Source organism: Beta vulgaris, chromosome 9 (genome assembly GCF_026745355.1).
Source record: "Beta vulgaris subsp. vulgaris cultivar EL10 chromosome 9, EL10.2, whole genome shotgun sequence".
Classification (NCBI taxonomy): Eukaryota; Viridiplantae; Streptophyta; class Magnoliopsida; order Caryophyllales; family Amaranthaceae; genus Beta; species Beta vulgaris.
Window position 1 is genome coordinate 20,786,426 of NC_079210.1, and position 21,372 is coordinate 20,807,797.

The 21,372-nt window shown below is 34.9% G+C and overlaps 2 protein-coding genes across 2 annotated transcripts; one reads left to right on the top strand and one right to left on the bottom strand.

The window, feature by feature from the left end:
• The first annotated feature begins 4,506 nt into the window (after positions 1 to 4,506).
• Positions 4,507 to 5,829, top strand: LOC104903366 (uncharacterized). Its single transcript, XM_010691394.3, has one exon. The coding sequence runs from the start codon at positions 4,507 to 4,509 to the stop codon at positions 5,827 to 5,829; it is 1,323 nt and encodes a 440-aa protein (XP_010689696.2).
• An 892-nt stretch (positions 5,830 to 6,721) lies between these two features.
• Positions 6,722 to 12,025, bottom strand: LOC104903367 (hypothetical protein). Its single transcript, XM_010691395.4, has 4 exons — positions 11,798 to 12,025; positions 10,623 to 10,693; positions 7,757 to 7,843; positions 6,722 to 6,987 (listed from the first exon to the last, which is right to left on the bottom strand). The coding sequence occupies exons 1-4, from the start codon at positions 11,907 to 11,909 to the stop codon at positions 6,973 to 6,975; spliced, it is 285 nt and encodes a 94-aa protein (XP_010689697.2). The 5' UTR covers positions 11,910 to 12,025; the 3' UTR covers positions 6,722 to 6,972.
• Between the last annotated feature and the right edge of the window lie 9,347 nt (positions 12,026 to 21,372).

The following is a 21,372-nucleotide window of genomic DNA, read 5'->3' on the forward strand; positions in this document are numbered from 1 at the left end:
CTATCTTTAATCTTCCAAGGATACAGTCACACCACCTTAGTTAATTAAAGTCCCCTAAGATCACAAATTAGTCTAGCTAGGACTAAATAAGGAAAGGATAAATCACTCTAAGTTTCCAAATCCAAGAAAAAATAATAATTCGATAAGTGAGATAAGCTCGGTTGATTAGGCATAAAAACTTGATTGTCCTTCCATTGATAATTCCGTAAATATTTATACAAGAATTCATGTCCTAATTTTCTGATTTTCTTCATAAAAATAAAAGAAATAAAATGCATTAATCCACTAAATGTTGATCATGGACGGACATGGCTTGATAACTTCTTACGGAAAAAGGAAGTGGCGTTGAGGAAGGCGCACATGCACATTCAGCAAGCGTCCCTTGATTTTTGGAACCAACTCCCAGATTCTTTGCGTGGCTGATCATGGTTTAGATGCTCACCACATAATGCCTATTTCCACGCACCATTTTCTCCAACAACTTTAGCATTTGTAACGGCCATATTCCAGCATGACTCGCACATGACTCACACACGTTTGCATCAAATAACTCATACTCATACTAGGACTCTTATGCGTTCGCTGGCACTTTTAATGGCACAGTGAATGGCACAGTTCTAAGGACACTAAGACTCTTTTTATGTAACTTAAGTTCATTACAACTCAATGATACTTAGTAGTACAAGTTTAGGGAATTGAAAATACAACTCAAAACAAACTAACACAAGAGTTAATCAAAGTAAATAGATCAAAGGGAAATACATTCGACACTAATTAGAAACTATACTAATAATAGTATCTAACTCCTTCGAATAATTCATGGACATGGACTTGTACTCGAACATAGCTTCACTTACCAAGGCAATGAGTTCTTGAGCTTTGTTAATGAGCAATAATGGAGTTGTGTCGCCATCATTTATGGTTCTGGTCTTTTGGAAGTGGGATTTGGGAGGATCTCTTGAATGAGTTTTATGAGTCTGCCAACATGCTTAAGGTTTGGGGCCGACATGTCTGCGCAAAGCTAGTGTCGATGAAGGCGAGATGCTGAAAAAAATCTCTATAATCCCAAACATAATTTAATTTTGACTTACTGATGAGTTATAAAAAAAACATTTCACATAAAATATCAAAAAAATGATTTTTTTAGGGTCTCATACGATCCAACTGATACGTAAAAATAAGATCCCTTATTTTGGAAGAAACGCATAAAATCAGGTAAACCATTTCGTGCAATCCACAAGAAATCGATCAACCTATTTCGTAATTTAGCACGAAACAGGTTAATATGTTTCTTGTGGATTGCACGAAATAGTGCATAAGATTCCATTCGACTTGCATGAATTAGTATAATTTCGAGAAAAAACGAGTAACTTACGTCATATTGAAATTCATTTCGGTGAAGATAATCGTCCATTAAATATTATATTTAATTTTAATCAATTAATCTATTACAATTTATACTTATTTGAGTATGGAGGGAGGAGGAGAAAAAATATTTTTTAAAGAGAATGTTTCGTTTTAGAGAGATTATGAAAATAAAGATTTAAAGCTGCGTGCCTGCGTAAATCATTCTAATTTAGTCCATACAATTCCAAGTTCAGCCACGAATGTTTTAATGCAAATATGCAATGATGTGGAAGGTAGAAAACCGAGGATGAGAGCAATGGCCAATCATACAGATACAAAAGCTTGCTATCCCAACTTCCAAGTGGAGCAACATGCATAGGGTGGTGTACATCATTTCCAAGTTTCAACAATGAATCAAAATTCAAACGGATGCATTAGATAAAAAAGAAGGCACCTGGAAAAATAATCAATAAGGTTTTGATATTTGTAATTCTATTGATTATTTATACTCATTAAAAATATATTCCGAAATACAATTATTGTAGAAATGTATGATTGTCAAGTGTTAATTGGTGCTATTCAGTCATTGCTTAATTTTGCTTAATTTTTCACTTTTGTCTTCTTAAAATCGGCCCTAAGGGAAGGAACTGTTATCTACCTAGTGGCAAATACCCGGCAACTAAAAATCAACATTTAATACGAGTATAATCCAGTTTAGCAAATTTTATTAATTTACCTATTTTTCTTTTTGGTTATCTCTTACTCCCTCCATTTCATATTAATTTATTTACTTCACTTTGGGGAAGAATCAAGGAGGAAAGTAAAAGTATGAGAAAAAAGCTGAAAAGTGAGAGAGAGAAACAAAAGAGTGGATTAAAATATTAAAAATAAATGACATAGGTGGAAAAAAAAGATAAAGTAGATGTGATATGTTACCAAATATAGAAAAAGTGACAGTGTATAGATTAAATAGAAAAGTGTGTAGATTAGAAAGAGACGGAGGGAATATTAGATTATCAATTTTTCTTTTTCTTTTTTTCTATTTTTGAAATAGTTCCAACAATTATTTATTATTATCTTTACCTTTTTTCATTTTTCTTAGTCCACAACATTAATTTTAATAAAATATATTAATATTAATACTTTTTCTTTTATTTCTATAATCCACATATCTATTTCTCTTAAAAATTTGTGCCTAACAGAATCATTTAACTAATTAAAATACAAGGATGTAACTTTTTATTTAAAAAAAAAAATACTATTAGCTCTAGCAGATAGATTACCGGGAAAAAATATGCTGCAGGCACAAGTCCCATGCTTGATCGTCATTTGTCAAAAATCCATGATTTCTTGACTACATCATCCTCATGCATGCCAAACACTACACATCAATGTAAGAGAAAGAGAGAGAAAGGGAGCAGTTTGAAGTGCTTATTTGAATGAGACGCAACAAGGAAGCAGTGATATAAAAGTTGTTATTCTAGAGAGAGGAAAACAAGAGAGACAGATGGGAAGTTCTTTCAAGAGTATGAACAGCTATAATCATAACCACAACCAGAACCAGAGAGGGAATAAGCCGTATGCATTGATGCTGTTGTTGGCTTTTGGAGCAGCTATTTTGGGTGTAATGGTGCTTCATAAGGTTAGAGAGAAGCGTATCTTTACTGTTCTTGTCAAGGAAAAAGATCAACAACTCCTCACGCTTCACCTTCTCTTCCAGGTTTCCTCACTTGCATATTCATATCACGGAAAATGTAGTAAATTACCATACATATAAATACTCCATATTAGATCTTCATTTCATTTTAAGAAATTAATAGTAAAATGGTGCTCAATTAAACCACCATCTCCTGACTCCTATCAGTTGTTTTTTTCTAAATGTGGCAATATTCCTTGAGCTTTGTTTGTACGTAGATCTAATTTTTAAGGGGGGGTTAGAAAATGGCTCCCAGCATACATTAAGAGATATTTAGTTTAGGAAAAATTGACAATAGAGGTCTGAACTTTGGGTGATAATTTTTAAAAGGTCTGAACTATTGATTAACCTGTGTAGGTCCCAACTTTAGGGGTCTTAACTTTTAGCGGGCCTCGACGACTTAAAACTGAAGATTTTTTTTAAAATATCACCTAGTTCCTACATCCCTCCCTCAATTAACCCTTCTGATGTGATCCAAGTTTTACAAGTGATGACCTATTAAGCCAGTTTTAAGTCACTAAGGCCCGCTAAAAATTAAGACCCCCTAAAGTTGGGACCTACACAGGTTAATCAATAGTTCAGACCTTTTAAAAATTATCACCCAAAGTTCAGACCTCTATTGTCAATTTTTCCTATTCCTTTAGTTTATACCATTATAATTCATTTCACTGTAAATTATTACTGTAGGAGTATTATTGAAATATTACAATTGATCTTAATAAACAAATATCAGAGATGGGTGTCTTTGTAAAACCATTGGGTTTCTGAGCGTCGTCTCTTAGCCGCACGAAAAAAAAATTGGTATTTTCCAGCCTCCATCGTTTAGATTAAGAAATTTCCTACTTCTATTTGCCAAGAGTGGTTAATAATAACTCCATATCTAAAGAGTAAATAATTATTTGGCTTTTTGTTGAATAATTATATACTCCCTCCGTCCCAAAATATAGTTCCCATTTTCCTTTTTTCACATGCAAGTAGAATCTAAGAATGATAGTAAAGATTTTTTTTTTTTTAAATAAATTTTGTATGGGAAAATATGATTGTTGGAGAGAGAATGGAGAATAATTGGTGAAAGAACATTAATTGTAACATTTTATTTGAATAAACAAAGGAAAAAACGAAATTCAAGAAGCAAATAAATGATGAGACACGGTTTTTCTAGACAAATTACGGAAAAATGTGAAACTAAATATGGAAATGGGAACTATATTTTGAAACACCCAAAATGAAAATGGAAATTATTATTTGGGACGGAGGGAGTAATTATTAATTAATTTTATAGCAATTATGCATTGAAATATATGTCATAAACTTTTTCCAAGTATTATTAGTTTCATTGATATTGATAACTAATAAATGTGGAGTACGTACATGATTTTGCTGCTTTCTTATATGCATCTCCTTTGGAGAGGTTGCAGAGAGAGAAAAAATTCAATCAAGAAGCTCGGAAGAAAATCGAAGAGATGAAAAACAAAGTCTACTTCCTGAGAACCCAGAAGCTAGAGCTCGACCGGAGACTGTTGGAAATGGAATCTACAATTGCATCTCTCAAGGACGAAAGGAAGGTGATAGAGTCGACCCTCGAAGATAAGAAGAGGGAGATTAAAACGCTAACAGGGTTGAACTCAAGTAATGGAGATCCCTCACATGTGACGGCTCTTCAGCTCAAAATGCAAGTAGATGTGCAGTCCGAAAGGGCGAAACTACTAACAAGTTCCACTGTTGACTCAGAAGAAGAGAATGAAGATGGTGCAGAATTACAACTTAGGAGCGATTATTCAAGAGACTCCGAAAAGAGCGAAAACAGAAGCCGAAATGTCAAGGTGAATGATGTGAAAGATGGAAATGAAAAAGAGCTGGTAAGTACACAATTTGATTTCAAGAGAGCTGATGAAGTATTGGAAGAGAAAAAAATAGCAAACGAGATGACCACCAGCAGTGAAGAGGAACAGCACATAATTGGTGGGTCTGGTGATCATCAAAATCAAGAAAGCCAGAGATATACAGGCCTTCGTAGAGGGGGCGTAAAGTTAGAAAAGGCAGATGGATCTGGACACAGATTTGGCTTCACACTGAGAAGGAAACATTCAAAGGGCAAGAGGAGAGAGACTGTAAGAAACAGGAGATCAGGGGATGAGTTGTACTCTGTGGCCAAGAAGACTGAGAGCATCCCAGCAGCTCTTACCAGCAATGAAAAAAAGGAAAGAATTGAGAAAAACCGAGATGACAAGGCAGAGTCTGAGACGAAGAAAGAGCTAGGCTCCGAAGATCAGTTGGCAGTATCCGAGAAACTAAATCAGACTACAGAAACTAGAAATGGTGGCCAAGGGAAGGGAGAAGCAGTGAAGAGAGAAGAGCAAGAAAACAAGCCGACAAACACAAAATCTAACGGGTCTGAGGAGACTGAGCATGTGGATGAACGTACAAGTATGGTGAGCATAGAGCAAAACAGTAATGAGATGGCCAACACTGAAGTGCTTCCTGATGCTGAGGGTGCAAAATTAGATGATGTTGAAAAGAATGCCAGGAAGCAGGTTTCTGATGAGATCATCAATCAATCATCTGACCAAGAAGTGAATCGAAAGCAAGAAATGACACATAATACTGAGGCGAAGGAGCATGAGAATGAGAATGCACAAGAGAATGATATTGCACAAGATAATGACGAAAGTGAGGCTGAAGACTCAGAGGACCCAGAAACTCGTATACCAGAAATAGATAGAGATGATATCAAAAGATTTTCAGAATCAGATCCTGATGATGAAGCAGAGGAGACCGAATTTTAAGTTAGCAAATAACAGCTCAAAATGACTGGGAAACATGGACAACTTAAGAACATCCTACTTCTGTAGAGTGTCAACACTGCAATGTAATGCCTTTAGCCTATAACATACATCCTAAGTGTGCCTATAAAAGTGAGACATTTTAACCTTTAAATTTCCGATGTCATTACACGGAGACATCGCTGTTGTTCTCTGAGAACAGTGTAATAGAAATTTATTAAGGGAAGTACGAAGAAGAACTGACAACTTGAACTGCATTTTTTCTTTGGTCACTTTTTGGTATTTACTCTTCAATCTCAAATCTCACAGTATCAAAGTTCAAGCTTATATCATCAACCCAAGTCATATGAAGAAGAGACATTGAACAGTATTGAAATTCCTATGGTAAGCGAGAGTGTTTGGTTGGGAAAGAAACATGTTCTAGTAAAAATGGATTTCCCACATTCCACTATTTGGTTTGTAAAAAGTGAAAAAAGGTCTGCCAAAGATAAAAAAATTCCTTATCAAAGGAACAATGTCATTTATTCCTCCTCCACTCATACCTTCATCAATTTCCCTTCCATTTCCAATTATCCTCTTGCCTATAACTTTTCTCCCAAAGAACCAAAAAGAGAAAAAGTAATCTAGGATGACGTTTTCCCTAGGAATTGAAAATGTTTATTTCCATCAAACCAAACAAAGCTCAACTAAGCATAACTGGAATAAAGAACCAAGCCCTCTAAAATGCAGCATTAGAAGATTAGTTTAGCGTCATGCATTACTCCAGGAAAATTAACAATATCAAACAAGCCCATGAGCTGGTGATATTATTCACTCAATCCGTTTAATCATAGGAAAACGATTGAAAAGGTAGTATGATGCCAAATTGCGCAAACAGAACCAGCAGACCAGGGAGTAAAGAAATGATAGAAGCAAAAATAGGTCAAATCAGAGAAAAGGAAGGAGAAGCAACACTATTTCTGACAATAATATGTCACAGGCATCAACAATTAGAATTGTCAAAAAAAACATTTAATCACAGTCGTTTGCTCCTAAGCCATCAACCAGCAACAATTGGAATGCCAGAGGGTATCCACCTGGTTGAACAGTTTCGAAAGATGACTTTATTGCAAAAACGTTTTGAGGTTCATTAATGATGTTCTAATGTCAAGCTTCCGCCACCTATTGTTGAAGACATTAAAACAGAGGAGGAACAAAACTCAGTTAATCAAATAAAATAATCATTCAGCAGCTTATAGTATAAAAAAACACATGCGCACCAAGAAAAACACAGACAACTTTCAAAAAAATCCCAAAATACAAGGCAATTTTAAGTTAAGGGCCACTTTTAAGGCATGATTAGTTTATAAATTTCTTTCACAATTTAAAAGTTCACATATCGACCTTGCCATATGATAGTATATCTAAAAATTCTTAGTTCGTGGTATTATTTAAGGGTAATATAGACTTTCAGATATAGAGTGTCCTATTATAGAGAAGCTTAAAAAGAAGATTTAGATATGGAGTCAGAATCGGAGGGAACACTATATAATAATTTAAGAAAGCTTTCGTCCTTTTCTTTTAGTTCTACCATTTTGACTTGTGACATTTTTCACAAATTCAACTTTGACTATCTCGTATCATTTATACATAGCAAAAACATTGTCACGTGGAATCTTGTTCGATGCGTCACAGCATACATTTTCAAAGTATAATGTTTACAATTCTTACCTTCACCTATATAAAGATATTAGTTTTGGCGTTGGCAAACGTGCAAAGAGTAGATGATAGAGCTAAAAAGACGGAGGAAGTACTGGTTATTTAAAGCAATGATAGTGGTTTGGCATAAAAGAACAAACGAACATTCTTTATCATGACAGTTCTTTTTGATCAAAAATAATTCAATGATAACAAGATAGCTCCCATAGAGCATGCGTATAAAGAAAAGTACCTGCTCTTTCTTGCCTTTACCCCTAGTAAAGAACTTGTAGCTTCCAGTGATAAGCAGACCCCATCCAGTGAGAGAAACGATAACAAACTGCATAATGCAAGATATGCACAAGTTAGTAGCTGAACTTTACCCTAATCATTGACAAGTCCCCAGTAATAGCTGATGGAGCAGAGGATTTAAAAGCAACAATGATGAACAGGAGGTGCTGTAAAAAAACATTAAAAGGTTTTCTCTGAAAGACAAGCAAAACCCAACTTGACTTGTCTCAGAAACACAAACTTCTGTCACTCTTCCGCACACCTAATTTAATGCTGCTGCCGCTGGTTCAATATGTTGAAAGCATATAACACAAGACATGATTTAAAGGTTTTGTCTAACAAACAGAATTTCTTACTAAAATCCACATATAAAAAGATCATCAAAAAGAGAGACTTTTCCTGTCTAAAACATATTCAAAACAGAGCCAACCCAGGAACGCTGAGCCACTCTGGAAACATCATACAGAAAGACCAAGTAAATTTTTGTTCACTATTCCAAGTGCCCGTTAGCAGTTAGCTTGCCGGGCATTGTGAGTGTTCACGTAGAAACATCTATCAGATTAACTTCCCCAAAATTTTGATAATAAGCATCAAGCCAGTCAGCAGTTTTAAGACGTGATCTGTAAAAGCCATTCGGGTGTCCTTGACTATCAACGATATAATACACCACCATTGAAAATTTTTAGCAGCATACCCCTTACAAAAATTTAATGGTCACTTTACTCAAGGTTCATGGAGCTATGTAAGCATTCCACAAATCACAAAAACCATTTGTCCACATGTGAGCGAAAACAGCTCAGGGGACACTTTGTTAGAAAGGTAACAAGTGCAAGTATGCAACTAAGAGAAGTATAGGATGTTTAAATAACAGTATAACAATACCACCACCCTGGCCCATCTTGGGGTAACATTTAGATCCTTAGCATCCTTGAAGCATACAACTACAAATTAACAATCAATAATACATATAGACATCATGACAATAAGTACAGCAATTATTAATACTGCAACATTATAACACGGCCCATCTTAAGGTAACATAGATCCTTAGCATTCTTAAAACACGCAACTACTAATCAAAAAATCAAGTTCACATGGACACCGTCACACTATGTGCAGCAATTCTACATACTGCTCAGCCTGCCATGAGCCCATGGCTAAGACTTTCTACCACATATAACCCAATCACTAGTCATAAATTTTAATGTATATATCCATGTATAAGGAATATCTTTAAGAGGAAAAGTGAGAATATAAGCCTCACTGGTGAAATGGACGAGAACATCAGCAGATCAAGAACTGATTATGTTTGTTGCACAGTTTTTCTTCAAAACGATACTTAGATCATTCCAATCACAACATGATTTGACAGATGACAATTGCTATATTTCTCTGAGATGAATTTTCACATAGACGCCAGTTGCAACTTATTACATCTAAGCTACTGAAGGTGATTAGAGGACATTTGCACCAGATACTTGTTCTAAGATGATGGCAGCAGATACTTGTTCTAACACAATCCAAGCATGAACATTTACTATACATATCTTTCCATTACAAATGCACTTCCCCCACCCCTCTGTTGTTACATCAAAAATCACACTAACCAGTGGCGGATCGAAGAGCTGACCCACGTGGGTTCGGAGTATTCGAAAAAACATGAAATAAATAAAATTGAAATTGTTTGTGCATTAGCCATTACATACCATTTATTTTAAGCATTGAAAATATAGATGTACAAAAAGGACAATTAAATCCTCAAACTTTTTGGAAGAAATATATTTCCAAGTAGTTAGGTATTAACTATTTGCAACCCAAATATTGAAAAGCAAAAAAGTCGTAATATGTAGAATCAAAGTCATGGGATGATTCTCACATCACTAATATATTTTAGGTATATTGTATAAAGTATACAGGAAATTGAAGAGTTCATATTATTTCGATAAGATAGTCCTCGAGCTTGGGTGTTTTCCAAAAATTCAGATTACTATAAGAAGATGGGCAAAAGTTGGGGTTATTTGGGGTAAATTTTTTCAAAGAAGGAAGAACATGCTCTATAAAACTTAAAGCTAAAAACAAAATTGAAAAGTAGAGCTCTATCTAAAATTCTACATCAAAAAGAGAAAAAGAAAAAAGGTTGTGTAGAAAGAAAACAAAAAATAGAAAATGAAAAGAAAACCAATGTGGAGACTTTGCCATCAAAACAAAACAAAGTAAACAAAAGAAGGGAAGAGGACAGAAAACATACAAAACAGAACAAAAACACAAAAGAAGGGAAGAGGAGTGAGAAAACATGGAAAAGGAAACCAAAAGCCGCCTCAGCAAGGATCAAACATGCGTACTACTGATACAGTGGCTGAAGATTCGCGGCCCAGCTACTGAACCAAACATCAAATCATTGAACTAATATGGTGCAGAATAGCTATAAAAGGTATCTTCCGAAAGTAATGGTTAGTCACGTGACCATCTAGGACTAAGCATAGTTCCGCCACTATTGTTTTTCATTGTTCCATTTACTTTTCAAATTGAGTGAAAAATTAAAGTCAAGTACAACCTTTGTGTTGCTAAAAAGAAAATGATTGTCTTGAAAAGCATGAGCTTGAGGGGAGCTTAAAGTTAACAAATACAGAACCAACCACATATAATTATTTGACTATTTTGGACAAGTCTTACGTAAAACTGAAGAAACAAACAAGAACAGGCAGCATGAAGGAATATAAATCATGTTCAACAATTATTGAAATTTTGACACTCAAAAGAGCATCACAGTAAGCTTGGTAATACAAATACAAGAAGAAGACATATAAAACTCAACAATGAGGACTCACATGTTCTTCCTTCCAGTTACCAGGGTTTGTTGGTTCTTGCCAGCAGTTTACTTTTGGTGGCCCATGATGATCTGCAATAAATCACATAAGTGCATCATAAAACAACATAAAAATTTAGAAACTGAAAATAATAGATACAAGGCCCTTGATTTTGTGGTCTAGACCAATGTGCTTGTCACTTAAGTAGAGCTACAGACCAAACATATGTATCGACATTGAAGTTTTACTCGGAATCTGGTTTGTTTCGCATCTCATACACATCTAATGTCACCGAAAAGATGCCAATAATTTTAGGAGAAGGTTAAACATAAAAGTTTCTATCAAAAATAATTAATTGCTGCCCTATATAAAAGCAAAACTATAAGCCGATAGTGTTTCCTCCACATGGAAGTAATAATATTCGCATCTCATTTGTAGCAATGACTCTATTATGGATGATAAGGGTGACACTTACAACTAGCTTGAGCAAAAAAGAGCATCGTATCATCATAGTTTAATATGAAGGGTCATTTTAATGTTATTCAAATAGAATCAAAAGGTAAAATTCAATCATTATACTCTACCCTTATTGTTTCCGAAGTTTTTAACAACTAGTGTGTCATTTATGAGGTCTAACAAAGACTGAAACAACACAAACAAAAGGATAAACATTAATGTCACAAATGCAACTCAGTTCTTCAGAAAAATTACGTTTTTAGATTCTTCGTACAAACATCTAAGCTCAACCAAACATCCTACCAACCGAAGACATCATAAATTGTAAATAGCTTATAACATCAATGTAATGGAAATTCAATTCACGTCTATACTCAAATAAATTGTTATAATTGCTAACATTTCTGTCAAACTCCCACTTCCAAACACCAAAATCATCAAATTAACATCTATCTATGCTTATTTGAAAATCCTACAAGATGAACGCATCAGAAATTGTTTCGGTTTCTAACATCTCTATCAAATCAAATAAATCACAACAAAATCCATATTGTACACGAGTACTCAAACTAGATTGACTTTTCTTCCACAAATTACTGAAAAAGACGACATACACAAATACGGAGGACAAAATGCGTAGGCAATAACAAGATCGAAAAGATTCAACCTAATAATGAAAGATAATTTATAAATCGGAATCAAGTTCTATCAAGAGGTTTAAGAAGAATCAATAGATTTACCGGCAGCACCAGCGAGACCACGGCGTTGAAGGAGTTGAGTGGGTGGGTGGTGCGAGGAGATCTTGGTGATAGATGCGGCTTGACGAACAGCCGCCACAATACGAGCTGCCATGGCTATGGAAGAGAGAGGAGAGAGGAAGGGTGGTTACTGCGCAAGGAGTGTTCAAGGGAAGAGAGAGTTTCTCGAGAGAGGAGAGGAGTGGAAGAAGGGCAGTCAGATTTACGGCATTCTTGTTTTAAGTTTTAACCGGATACTACGAAGAGAGCATTGATGGACGGTTCGGATTGCACAAGGCTTGCTACTAATTTTAGTGTTTTCCTACCCCCTCCGTCCCAATTTTAGTTGTTATATTTTAATCGTAGGCACTATTTATGTTATAACTTTGACTATCTTTTACTCCATATACATAAGAAAAAACATAGTCATGTTGGATCTGGTTTGATTCGTCCCAATTTGTATTTTCCAAATATATAATTTTTATAATTTTTTCATATATGTAACTCAAAATATTAGCGTTTGAAGTTGCATCTCGTAAACTGTGATAAAGCAAATGTAGCAACTAAAATTGGGACACATGGAGTATGTCACATTGTCACCTACGACATGGGAATGGGATTCAATCTTAGGTTTTGAAAATTGTTATACTTTTCCGTTCTATTTTAAATAAAACATTGAGTGAAATGACACTATTCATTAATCAATTTTGACTCCAATTTATCGCTATTATATAAAGAAAAATATAGTCAAGTGGGATCTTGTTAGATTCATCTCGATGCATACTAGCAAATTATAACTTTTTATATATTTTTTACGTGTGTACAACTAAATATATTAATGATTAAAGAAGTGCATTGGATTACATGGAAAAGCAAATGCCTCATTTAAAATAGAATGGGAGAAGTATAAGAGTTTACAATTATTATGATAGACGGTCTAATTTTAACATAATATTAGACGAACTTAATACTGAATTTTTCTAACAAACCCATTTCATTTTACTCTAACTCAACACTATTTTAGTCATCCCTTCTCTTTTCCTTCCTTTGTTTTCTTCATTCTCGAACTACAATATACAATTTCAAAACATAACTCTGTCTTAACGAACGAATTAAATTAGTCACTATCACTAAATGGATTAAACTAACTAGTCATTAAAAGGGTCGGTCACGAATAAATAAAACTGATCCCTAAATAGATTAAACTAGTCACTATATTAAAAAAAAAACTGGCATGTTCTTTTCTTAATATTGGGCTTGGGCCATGCATAATTTTAAACTAAGATTAGACGGTCTCTTACAAGACCAACTATACGAACTAAGCTGTAATACTCCGTATTTTTTGAGTGAATTCTTTATAATTAAGAAAATATAAAGAATATAATTAAAAGGTATTTTAGTATTATTTACAAAATATAATAATAGAATAATAATATTATGGTTCGATTTAGTTAATTTCGGAATTTTAAAAGATTAAACCGAGTTTAGTTAGACCTAATTATGCCACACTATAAATAGAAGAAATAGAATAAAAATTCAGAAAAAAAAATGAAGGGTGCGAGTGTTGCGTCGAAGCCGTATGTGCGAGCGGGTGTGAGGGTCGAGTGCAAAGGGTCATGATTCGAGCGTGCATGTGGTGTGTTGGGTGTGCGAGTCGAGGGGTTGTGCGAGGCTCGCGTTGTGCGACGAGATTCGAAGGGTGAGCGAGGGAGTTCGAGGTGTGCGACGCTACTCCGCGAGGCAAGCGAAGGGTCGCGTCGAGGCTGGTGCGATTGTGTGTGTTGTTGTGCGAACCAGCGAGGCGGTGGTGCGAGCAACGTTCGAGGGTCTGTGCGAGAAGGCTTGGCAAGCGAGTAGTGGGTGCTCGAGTGTGCGTGAGTGGTCTCGAACGAGTCGAGGGTTGTGCGGGCGGTTCGTAGTGACTGCTGCGCGAGAAGCGAGGAGTGGTCGCGCGAGTAGGCGACGGTTCTGGTGTTGTGGCCGGAAGTCGGTCGACGGAGTTCATTTGCCGGCGAGATTCAGTGGTATAAAATCTAATATGTATAATATAATATTATATTAGTTTAATATTATATTCTGTTTTTATAATTAAATTAAATTGTAAGTAATTAATTTGTAGTTCAAGTTAATTATTAACTAACTAAGTTGTATAATTAGTTTAAACTATTAATCTGATTTATGTTGTGAATCTGGTTTTAGAATTGTAATTAAGTAAGGTGGGAAGTAAAGAAATTATATTTCGAATTACTAAGTCGTTATTATGTTGTGAATCTTGATCGATTGGATTTGGTAAAGGTAGTGGACTATTACACTAACTAAAATCAGTTTGCTCACTAACATTGACTCCTAAAAGACGCTAAACCCATTCGAATAGAAAAGAAAAGGAAGTTCATGAACAATGAGTTTAGCTATCGTTTATATTTCGAATTACTAAGTCGTTATAGTTAGTTACGTATTAGTTGATAATATTATCAAGGACGTAGCACTAAAGTATTTACTTAATCGTTTAGGTCCCAATTTCATAAGCGGCACGTTCGGTTAATACAGTGAAAATTCTCCGTTACAAGGTACGTACGCGTACCAGTTTAGTTGCAAGTACTAGTATCATGATTAGATTACGATTTATTCTATTGGAACCTAGAATCATGATACGGAACGTTTTGTTTGTTGAGATTGTTTGGTAGCATGTTTATGATTGGAAATTGGTATGTTGCATTGGAATGCGTAATTCTATCGTATTATGAACATGAGCATTGTATTCATATTAATTTGATCCATAGTGTAACAAGAGTGTTACAAGAGAAAAGATTTGAGTACTGTAACTAAGAGAACATGTTAAATGATTCCATGTTGTCGTGGTATGAATGTACAGTATTTAAAAATGAACTATGGCAATAAGCTTGTAGTTGGACTCCCTACAAGTGATGAACAATGGGGGGAGTGTGGGACTTGTTCTACACTCCTACGCAGGCCTACTGTGACGATAGTAGTGTCCTTATAAATTATGAAAACTCAAGTAGGCGGAAGGTTCCGTACGATCTTGGGGGTATGCATACTAAGGTGATGGGTGTCAGACGGAACGAAACCGTATTTGCATTTCATCTAATAGACCAAGTTGTCTATTAAGGATTAAGTAGCTCGTATGATTCAAGTAAGATGACGGTGCCCGTTCGCTACCAACTAAATAAAGAGTAAAGGATGTAACGTATTGTAGTATCATGCTTAGGATTGTTCATTATTGCTTTGTTTATGTTTTTATGCATTCAATGGTTCATTATGTACTCAGCATAGCTGATTGTGTGTTACTATGTGTTTGTTGACCTGTGATGAACCATTGATGCTACAATGGGGAGCAGACTAGGTGTACTGGTGCTGCTGGATGATATCGAGCATACGGAGGATAGTCATTAGTATTTGAACTTTAAAGCATTTTAATTAAGTACTATAAGGTTTACTATGATTTACTTAATTGGTTTGTGGTTTGAATAAAAGGGGTCTTTGATGATTCCCGGGTTGTAATTATACTTTTATTTCCGCTGCATTTTAGTTTTCGAGACAATGTTTTGAGTTAACGTTTTTCTTATTATGCCTTGCGTTATGCGACGTAGTCGTAGACGTGTATGGATTTTGGGAGTGTTATAAATTTGGATTCAAAGCCAGAAGCTCCTATTTTCAAAGACGTTTTAAAAGGATTTTAAAATGGTAGTATGGAATAGGAGCATATAAGTTATGTTATGTGCATTAAGTCATAGGAATGATTTCAATTGTGATTTTGTTTCGTGCCTTAAACTCGTATGTGTTGTTTGTTTGTTTAATTGTTTAAGAGGATGTACAAGGATAGGTCAAAAATGATTGTTGACCCTTGAGTTTTGAAGATAACCTAACCACAAAAGACATAGTATATTTTATTTATGTTGATTGCAAGGTAATTCATGCTCGAGCTAAGAGAAAACTTGATTGAAGATTAAAGCGGAGAATTAATCAAGATCGAAGTAAAGATGTTCGAGAAATGAAGAATCAAGCATGGAATGAAGATTAGAATACATTAGGGTATTTATTAATCTTCTTGTTAAGGTTGAGTAATAGCTTTATTAAGTTCGTGGTGAATTCTCAAAGGAACTTGGTTCTGTTCCCATGAAAGGAACAGACCTGGCACTATAGGAACAAGGCTTAGGAACAAGACTTAATAATTAGGGAACAAGACTTTAAAACTAATTTAGGAACTTCTAAGTGACTAATATAGTTGTTAGAGTTTTTAGGGATAATTTGACTAAGATCCATAATTTTAGGAAGTTAGTTTAAGTTTGTTAGGAAAAGATTTTAAATAGATTTTCTGATTTTAAAATAACTGATTTTCAAATCTTATCTTTTTAAAATAATATTTTATCTTTATATTTTATTTAAAAGATTTAGTTTTCGAAAATATATTATTTCCGGTTTTCAAAATGTTTCGGATTTTTGAAATACAAAAACTGTTTTCCAGTTTTTATAAAAGATTTTGAAAAAGATATTTTTCCTAAAAACTAGCTAAAGATTTTATTTATTTATTTCCTAAATTTAGCTTACACGCCTAAAGATTTACTGCTACATGTTTATGGAGTTAGTGGATTTAGTGGCTTAAGTTAATTATCCTCCAAGTATTTAATTAAATTAAATAAGATTAATTATTCTCCAAGTTTGCAAAATCACGTAATATGTTACTGCTTTAAGTGAAGTAGTGGATTAGTGGATGATGTACATGACATGGAATAATTAATTTAATTTAATTAATTAATTAGAAATCATGGAGAACATGTGATAATGGTCTAAGTTAGTGGAAATCATGTCTTGTCTTAAAGTCTATAAATAGGCGCCTAATTCATTTGAGAAAATTGTGTCTGACTTAGTTAATTTGTCTTAAGTTATCTAAAGTGTCAGTGCCTTTCCTTAAGAGAATTCATACTTACATTAATCGAGTTTTATTACTCTTCCATTGTTTTACAAAGTGTATTTTTGAGAAAAAGGGTTTGAGTGAACTCTTGTAAGTGTGAGAAAGCTTTGAGTGAAGCAAGAGAAAGAGAAAGAGAAAGAGAAAGGAACTTCGAGTGAAGTTTGAGAGAAAACGTCAGTTGTTGGGAACTGTCGTTGGGAACTTGAGTTGAGTGACTTAAGTTGAGAATCGAGAGAAAAGTAATAGGTTGTAATCAGAGTTGTTTTGGCCTATTATAGTGGAAAGTTGTTTAAAATCCCTTGTGGTCGAGGTTGTTTCTTCCTACTAGGCCTAGGAAGTTTTTCCTCGTAAAATCTCTCGTGTTCCCATTGTTTGTTCCCAAGTTTACTTTTAATTCCGCAAAAAGTAGCGCTTATTCTCTCACTATAATTCACCCCCCCTCTTATAGTGCTCATATTATACAACAATTGGTATCAGAGCGGGAACTCTAATATTCAGGAAACCCTGTTGAGTTCAAGATCTTGAAAAATATGAATACTAGAGAGAAACTGGAAGAAGGGTACTCTACGCAGAGGCCACCAATGTTCAATGGTAAGTTTTACACTTACTGGAAGAACAGAATGGAGATCTTTATCAAAGCCGACAATTACCAGGTATGGAGAGTCATAGAGGTAGGTGATTTTGAAGTCACTACCACTAATGACAAAAATGAGGTAATTCCTAAATCTATATCTGATTTTGATAAAGCTGATTTCGAAAAGATGGAAATTAATGCTCTTGCTATAAAAATTGCTTCATTGTGGTCTTGGTCCTCATGAACACAATCGTGTCATGGGATGTAAAACCGCAAAACAAATTTGGGATCTTCTTGAAGTCACTCATGAAGGTACGAGTGAAGTTAAGAGATCAAAAATAGATCTTTTGATGAACCAATATGAACTTTTTCAAATGAAATCAAAAGAGTCTATCCAAGACATGTTTACACGCTTTACTAATATAATTAATGAGCTAACATCTCTTGGTAAAGTGATTAATGAGGAACAGGTACGAAAGGTCCTAAGGAGCCTTCCTAGGGATCGTTGGATGGCTAAGGTAACTGCCTTGCAGGAAACTAAGGACTTTACTAAGTTCAATTTGGAACAACTTGCTGGTTCCCTCATGACTCATGAGTTGCAATTGGACAATGAGAATGGAGACATGTCCAAGCAAAAGTCGATTGCCTTAAAAGCTGATGAAAGTGAAGGCTCAGAAACAGATGAAGAAGAATCTCTTCATGGTCCGAAAATTCAAAAGAATGTTTAGGAACATGAAGAAAGGTGATTACAAAGGTAAGAATAAGAAATATTCTAACAAACTTGTTTGTCATAAGTGTGGCAGTTCTGAGCACTTCATCAAGGATTGTCCCCAATGGGAACAAGAAAAAGGCAAAGGAAGGGAACAGAGCAGAGATAGGAACAAAGAATACAAAAACTCCTATACTCGATCTGACATGAAGAAAGCTATGGTTGCTGCATGGGGAGACTCTGACTCTGAGAAGAAGATGATCCTAACCAAATGAGGAGACTGCAAACTTCTGTCTAATGGCTCTTGACAATTCCGAATCTGATGAAGAGATTGAATCTCTTGAGGCAAGTCTAGAACCATCAAAACTCGTCTTAATTCTTTAAGTAAAGAAAAATTATTTGAGTTTATTGTTGACGCTGTAAATGATTGCAAAGATGAAACCATTAAACTAAAACAATGTCAAAATGCTTTAAGTGTAGCAAAGGAACATACCTCTTGGCTTAAAAGTGTTCGTTTTGATATTGAGAAAAGATTTTTCGAATTGTTTGACAAAAATCTTAAATTAAAGAGGATTTCGAAAATCTTAAAAATGAGAACTACTTGTTAGCTTGAGTTATCACAACTAAAAGAGTTTGTTCCTGAAGTAAGTTCATTTGACATTAAGTCAGTTCCCTTGCAAAGTTTCAAATCTGAAATAAACGAATTGAAAAATCATGTTTCATTTTTGGAAATTGAAAATAAGGAACTTGTAGGGGAACTGCACCAAATGAGAAATGAAAAGAAAATGCTACCTATTCCAAACTGGATTAAGAACCCTCAAACAAAACGAACTGAAGGTCTTGGTTTTAATCACAAAAAGAAATTTGAAAAACCTAAAAAGAGAGTTGATTTACCAAGTGATAAAGTTTGTATGTTTTGTGGGAACACTGGTCATTTTAGGAACTCTTGTCCTAAAAGACTTGGTCGCATCAATGAGAACTTGGAAACAAGTAAAGTAATTTGGAAAAAGAAATCTATTGTTCCTGAAGGAAAGGAACCCAAGAAAGATTGGGTTCCTAACTCTAACAATTAGTTTTCTTGCAGGTTGGGTGAGGGGGAACAACACATGGTACCTAGACAGTGGTTGTTCTAAGCATATGACTGGAGATAAATCAAGATTTCTCTCACTCTCAGCCTACAATGGTGGAAGTGTGACTTTTGGTGACAACAAGAAAGGTAACATAGTTGCCATGGGCAAAGTTGGTAAGTCATCGTCACATTCCATAGAAAATGTGTTTCTAGTTGATGGATTAAAGCATAACTTGTTAAGTATTTCCCAATTCTGTGATAGAGGGAACTGTGTGAAGTTTAATAGTGAAAAATGTTTGATAGTCAACAATAGCACAAAGGATATCATTTTGGAAGGAACAAGGAAAGGGAACACATATGTTGTGGATCTCAACCTTGTTCCCAAAAACAAATTCACATGCCTTAGTGTTATTGATGATGATTCATATTTATGGCACAAGCGTCTAGGTCATGCTAGCTTTTCCTTGCTTGACAAACTGCGTTCTAAAGAACTAGTTTTAGGTTTACCCTCTACTAAGTTTCATTTAGATCATGTGTGTGATGCATGCGCAAAAGGCAAGCATGTTAGGTCCTCTTTCAAGTCCAAGAATGTGGTGAGTACCACAAGACCTTTAGAGTTAATACATATGGATTTATGTGGACCTATGAGGATACAAAGTGAAGTGGAAAGAAATATGTGTTAGTAATTGTAGATGACTTCTCTAGATTTACTTGGGTTATTTTTCTTTCTAGCAAGGACGAGACTTATGATGAGTTCCTTGTCTTTGCAAAGAAAGTACAAAATTTGAGTGGTCATAAGTTACTTCACCTTAGATCCGACCATGGTAAAGAGTTTGAAAATTATAAGTTCGATGACTTTAGCAGAGACAATGGATTAGATCACAATTTCTCAGCCCCTAGAACACCTCAACAAAATGGTGTTGTTGAAAGGAAGAATAGAACACTAGAAGAGATGGCTAGGACTATGTGATAGCTAGTGGACTTCCTAAAAACTTTTGGGCAGAAGCTGTGAATACTGCTTGTCACATTATAAATCGAGCCATGGTAAGACCTTTATTAAATAAAACGCCCTATGAGCTGTATTTTGGTAAAAAGCCCAATATTACATATTTCAGAACATTTGGATGTAAATGTTTTGTTCATAATAATGGGAAACAAATATTGGAAAATTTGATGCTAGAAGTGAAGAAGCTTATTCTTAGGATTCTTCTAGTAGCAAGGCTTATAGAGTGTATAATAAAAGGTCTATGTGTGTAGAAGAAAGTGTGCATGTTATTTTTGATGAAACAGATAAATTTGATGCAAGCACACAGGTTGAAGATGACTTCGAAATAGGATTGACAAAAGACCTAAGTCTTATTGATGAGACTTTGGAAGACGAAGTCATGGGAACAAAGCCAAGGGAACAACATCCTGTTCCTGTTCCCAATGAGGAAGAAGAGGAACTAAGTGATGATGCACTAGTGAATGAATCCACTATTGTTGAACCTGGTTCCCAAGTACAGGAAATGAAGATGATCAAGGAAACCAAGTTTCCATCCAGGATTTCCAACCAAAGCCTTGGAAAACTCATCGTTCCCATCCTGTGGAACTAATAATCAGTGACATAAATAAGGGAACTCAAACGAGATCTCAATTGAAAAACTTTTGTGCTTTTCATGCTTTTCTTTCTATGTTGGAACCTAGGAATCATGAAGAAGCTCTCACTGATGCTGATTGGATCGTAGCAATGCAGGATGAACTTCATCAATTTGAAAGAAACAAAGTTTGGCACCTTGAACCTAAGCCTAAACATAACAAGGTTATTGGTTTAAAGGGGTGTTTCGAAACAAATTAGATGAGTTCGGAACTATCATAAGAAACAAGGCCAGGTTAGTTGTGAAAGGATACAATCAACAGGAAGGCATTGATTATGAAGAAACTTTTGCTCCAGTTGCAAGATTGGAAGCAATTAGAATCTTCATAGCTTTTGCTGCCTTCATGGGTTTCAAATTGTATCAAATGGATGTAAAATGTGCTTTTCTAAATGGTTATCTTAATGAGGAGGTATTTGTAGAACAACCTCCAGGTTTTGAAAATAAAGAATTTCCTAATCATGTCTTTAAGCTTGACAAAGCTCTTTATGGGTTAAAGCAAGCTCCAAGAGCATGGTATGAAAGACTTTCTAAGTTCCTTCTTGAAAATGAGTTTAAAAGAGGAAAATTGGATCGAACCTTGTTTTTAAAATCAAAAGGAAAACATTTATTAGTTGTTCAAATATATGTTGATGATATTATATTTGGTGCACTAATGAATC

Bases quoted from the DNA above. Each gene is read 5' to 3' on its own strand.
- LOC104903367 (XM_010691395.4), bottom strand. From the start codon at position 11,909: ATGGCAGCTCGTATTGTGGCGGCTGTTCGTCAAGCCGCATCTATCACC. The intron at 10,694-11,797 runs GTAAATCTATTG...GATTTATTGCAG, and splicing joins TGGTCTCGCTGGTGCTGCCG to ATCATCATGGGCCACCAAAA. The intron at 7,844-10,622 runs GTGAGTCCTCAT...TGCATTATGCAG, and splicing joins GTAACTGGAAGGAAGAACAT to TTTGTTATCGTTTCTCTCAC.
- LOC104903366 (XM_010691394.3), top strand. From the start codon at position 4,507: ATGAAAAACAAAGTCTACTTCCTGAGAACCCAGAAGCTAGAGCTCGAC.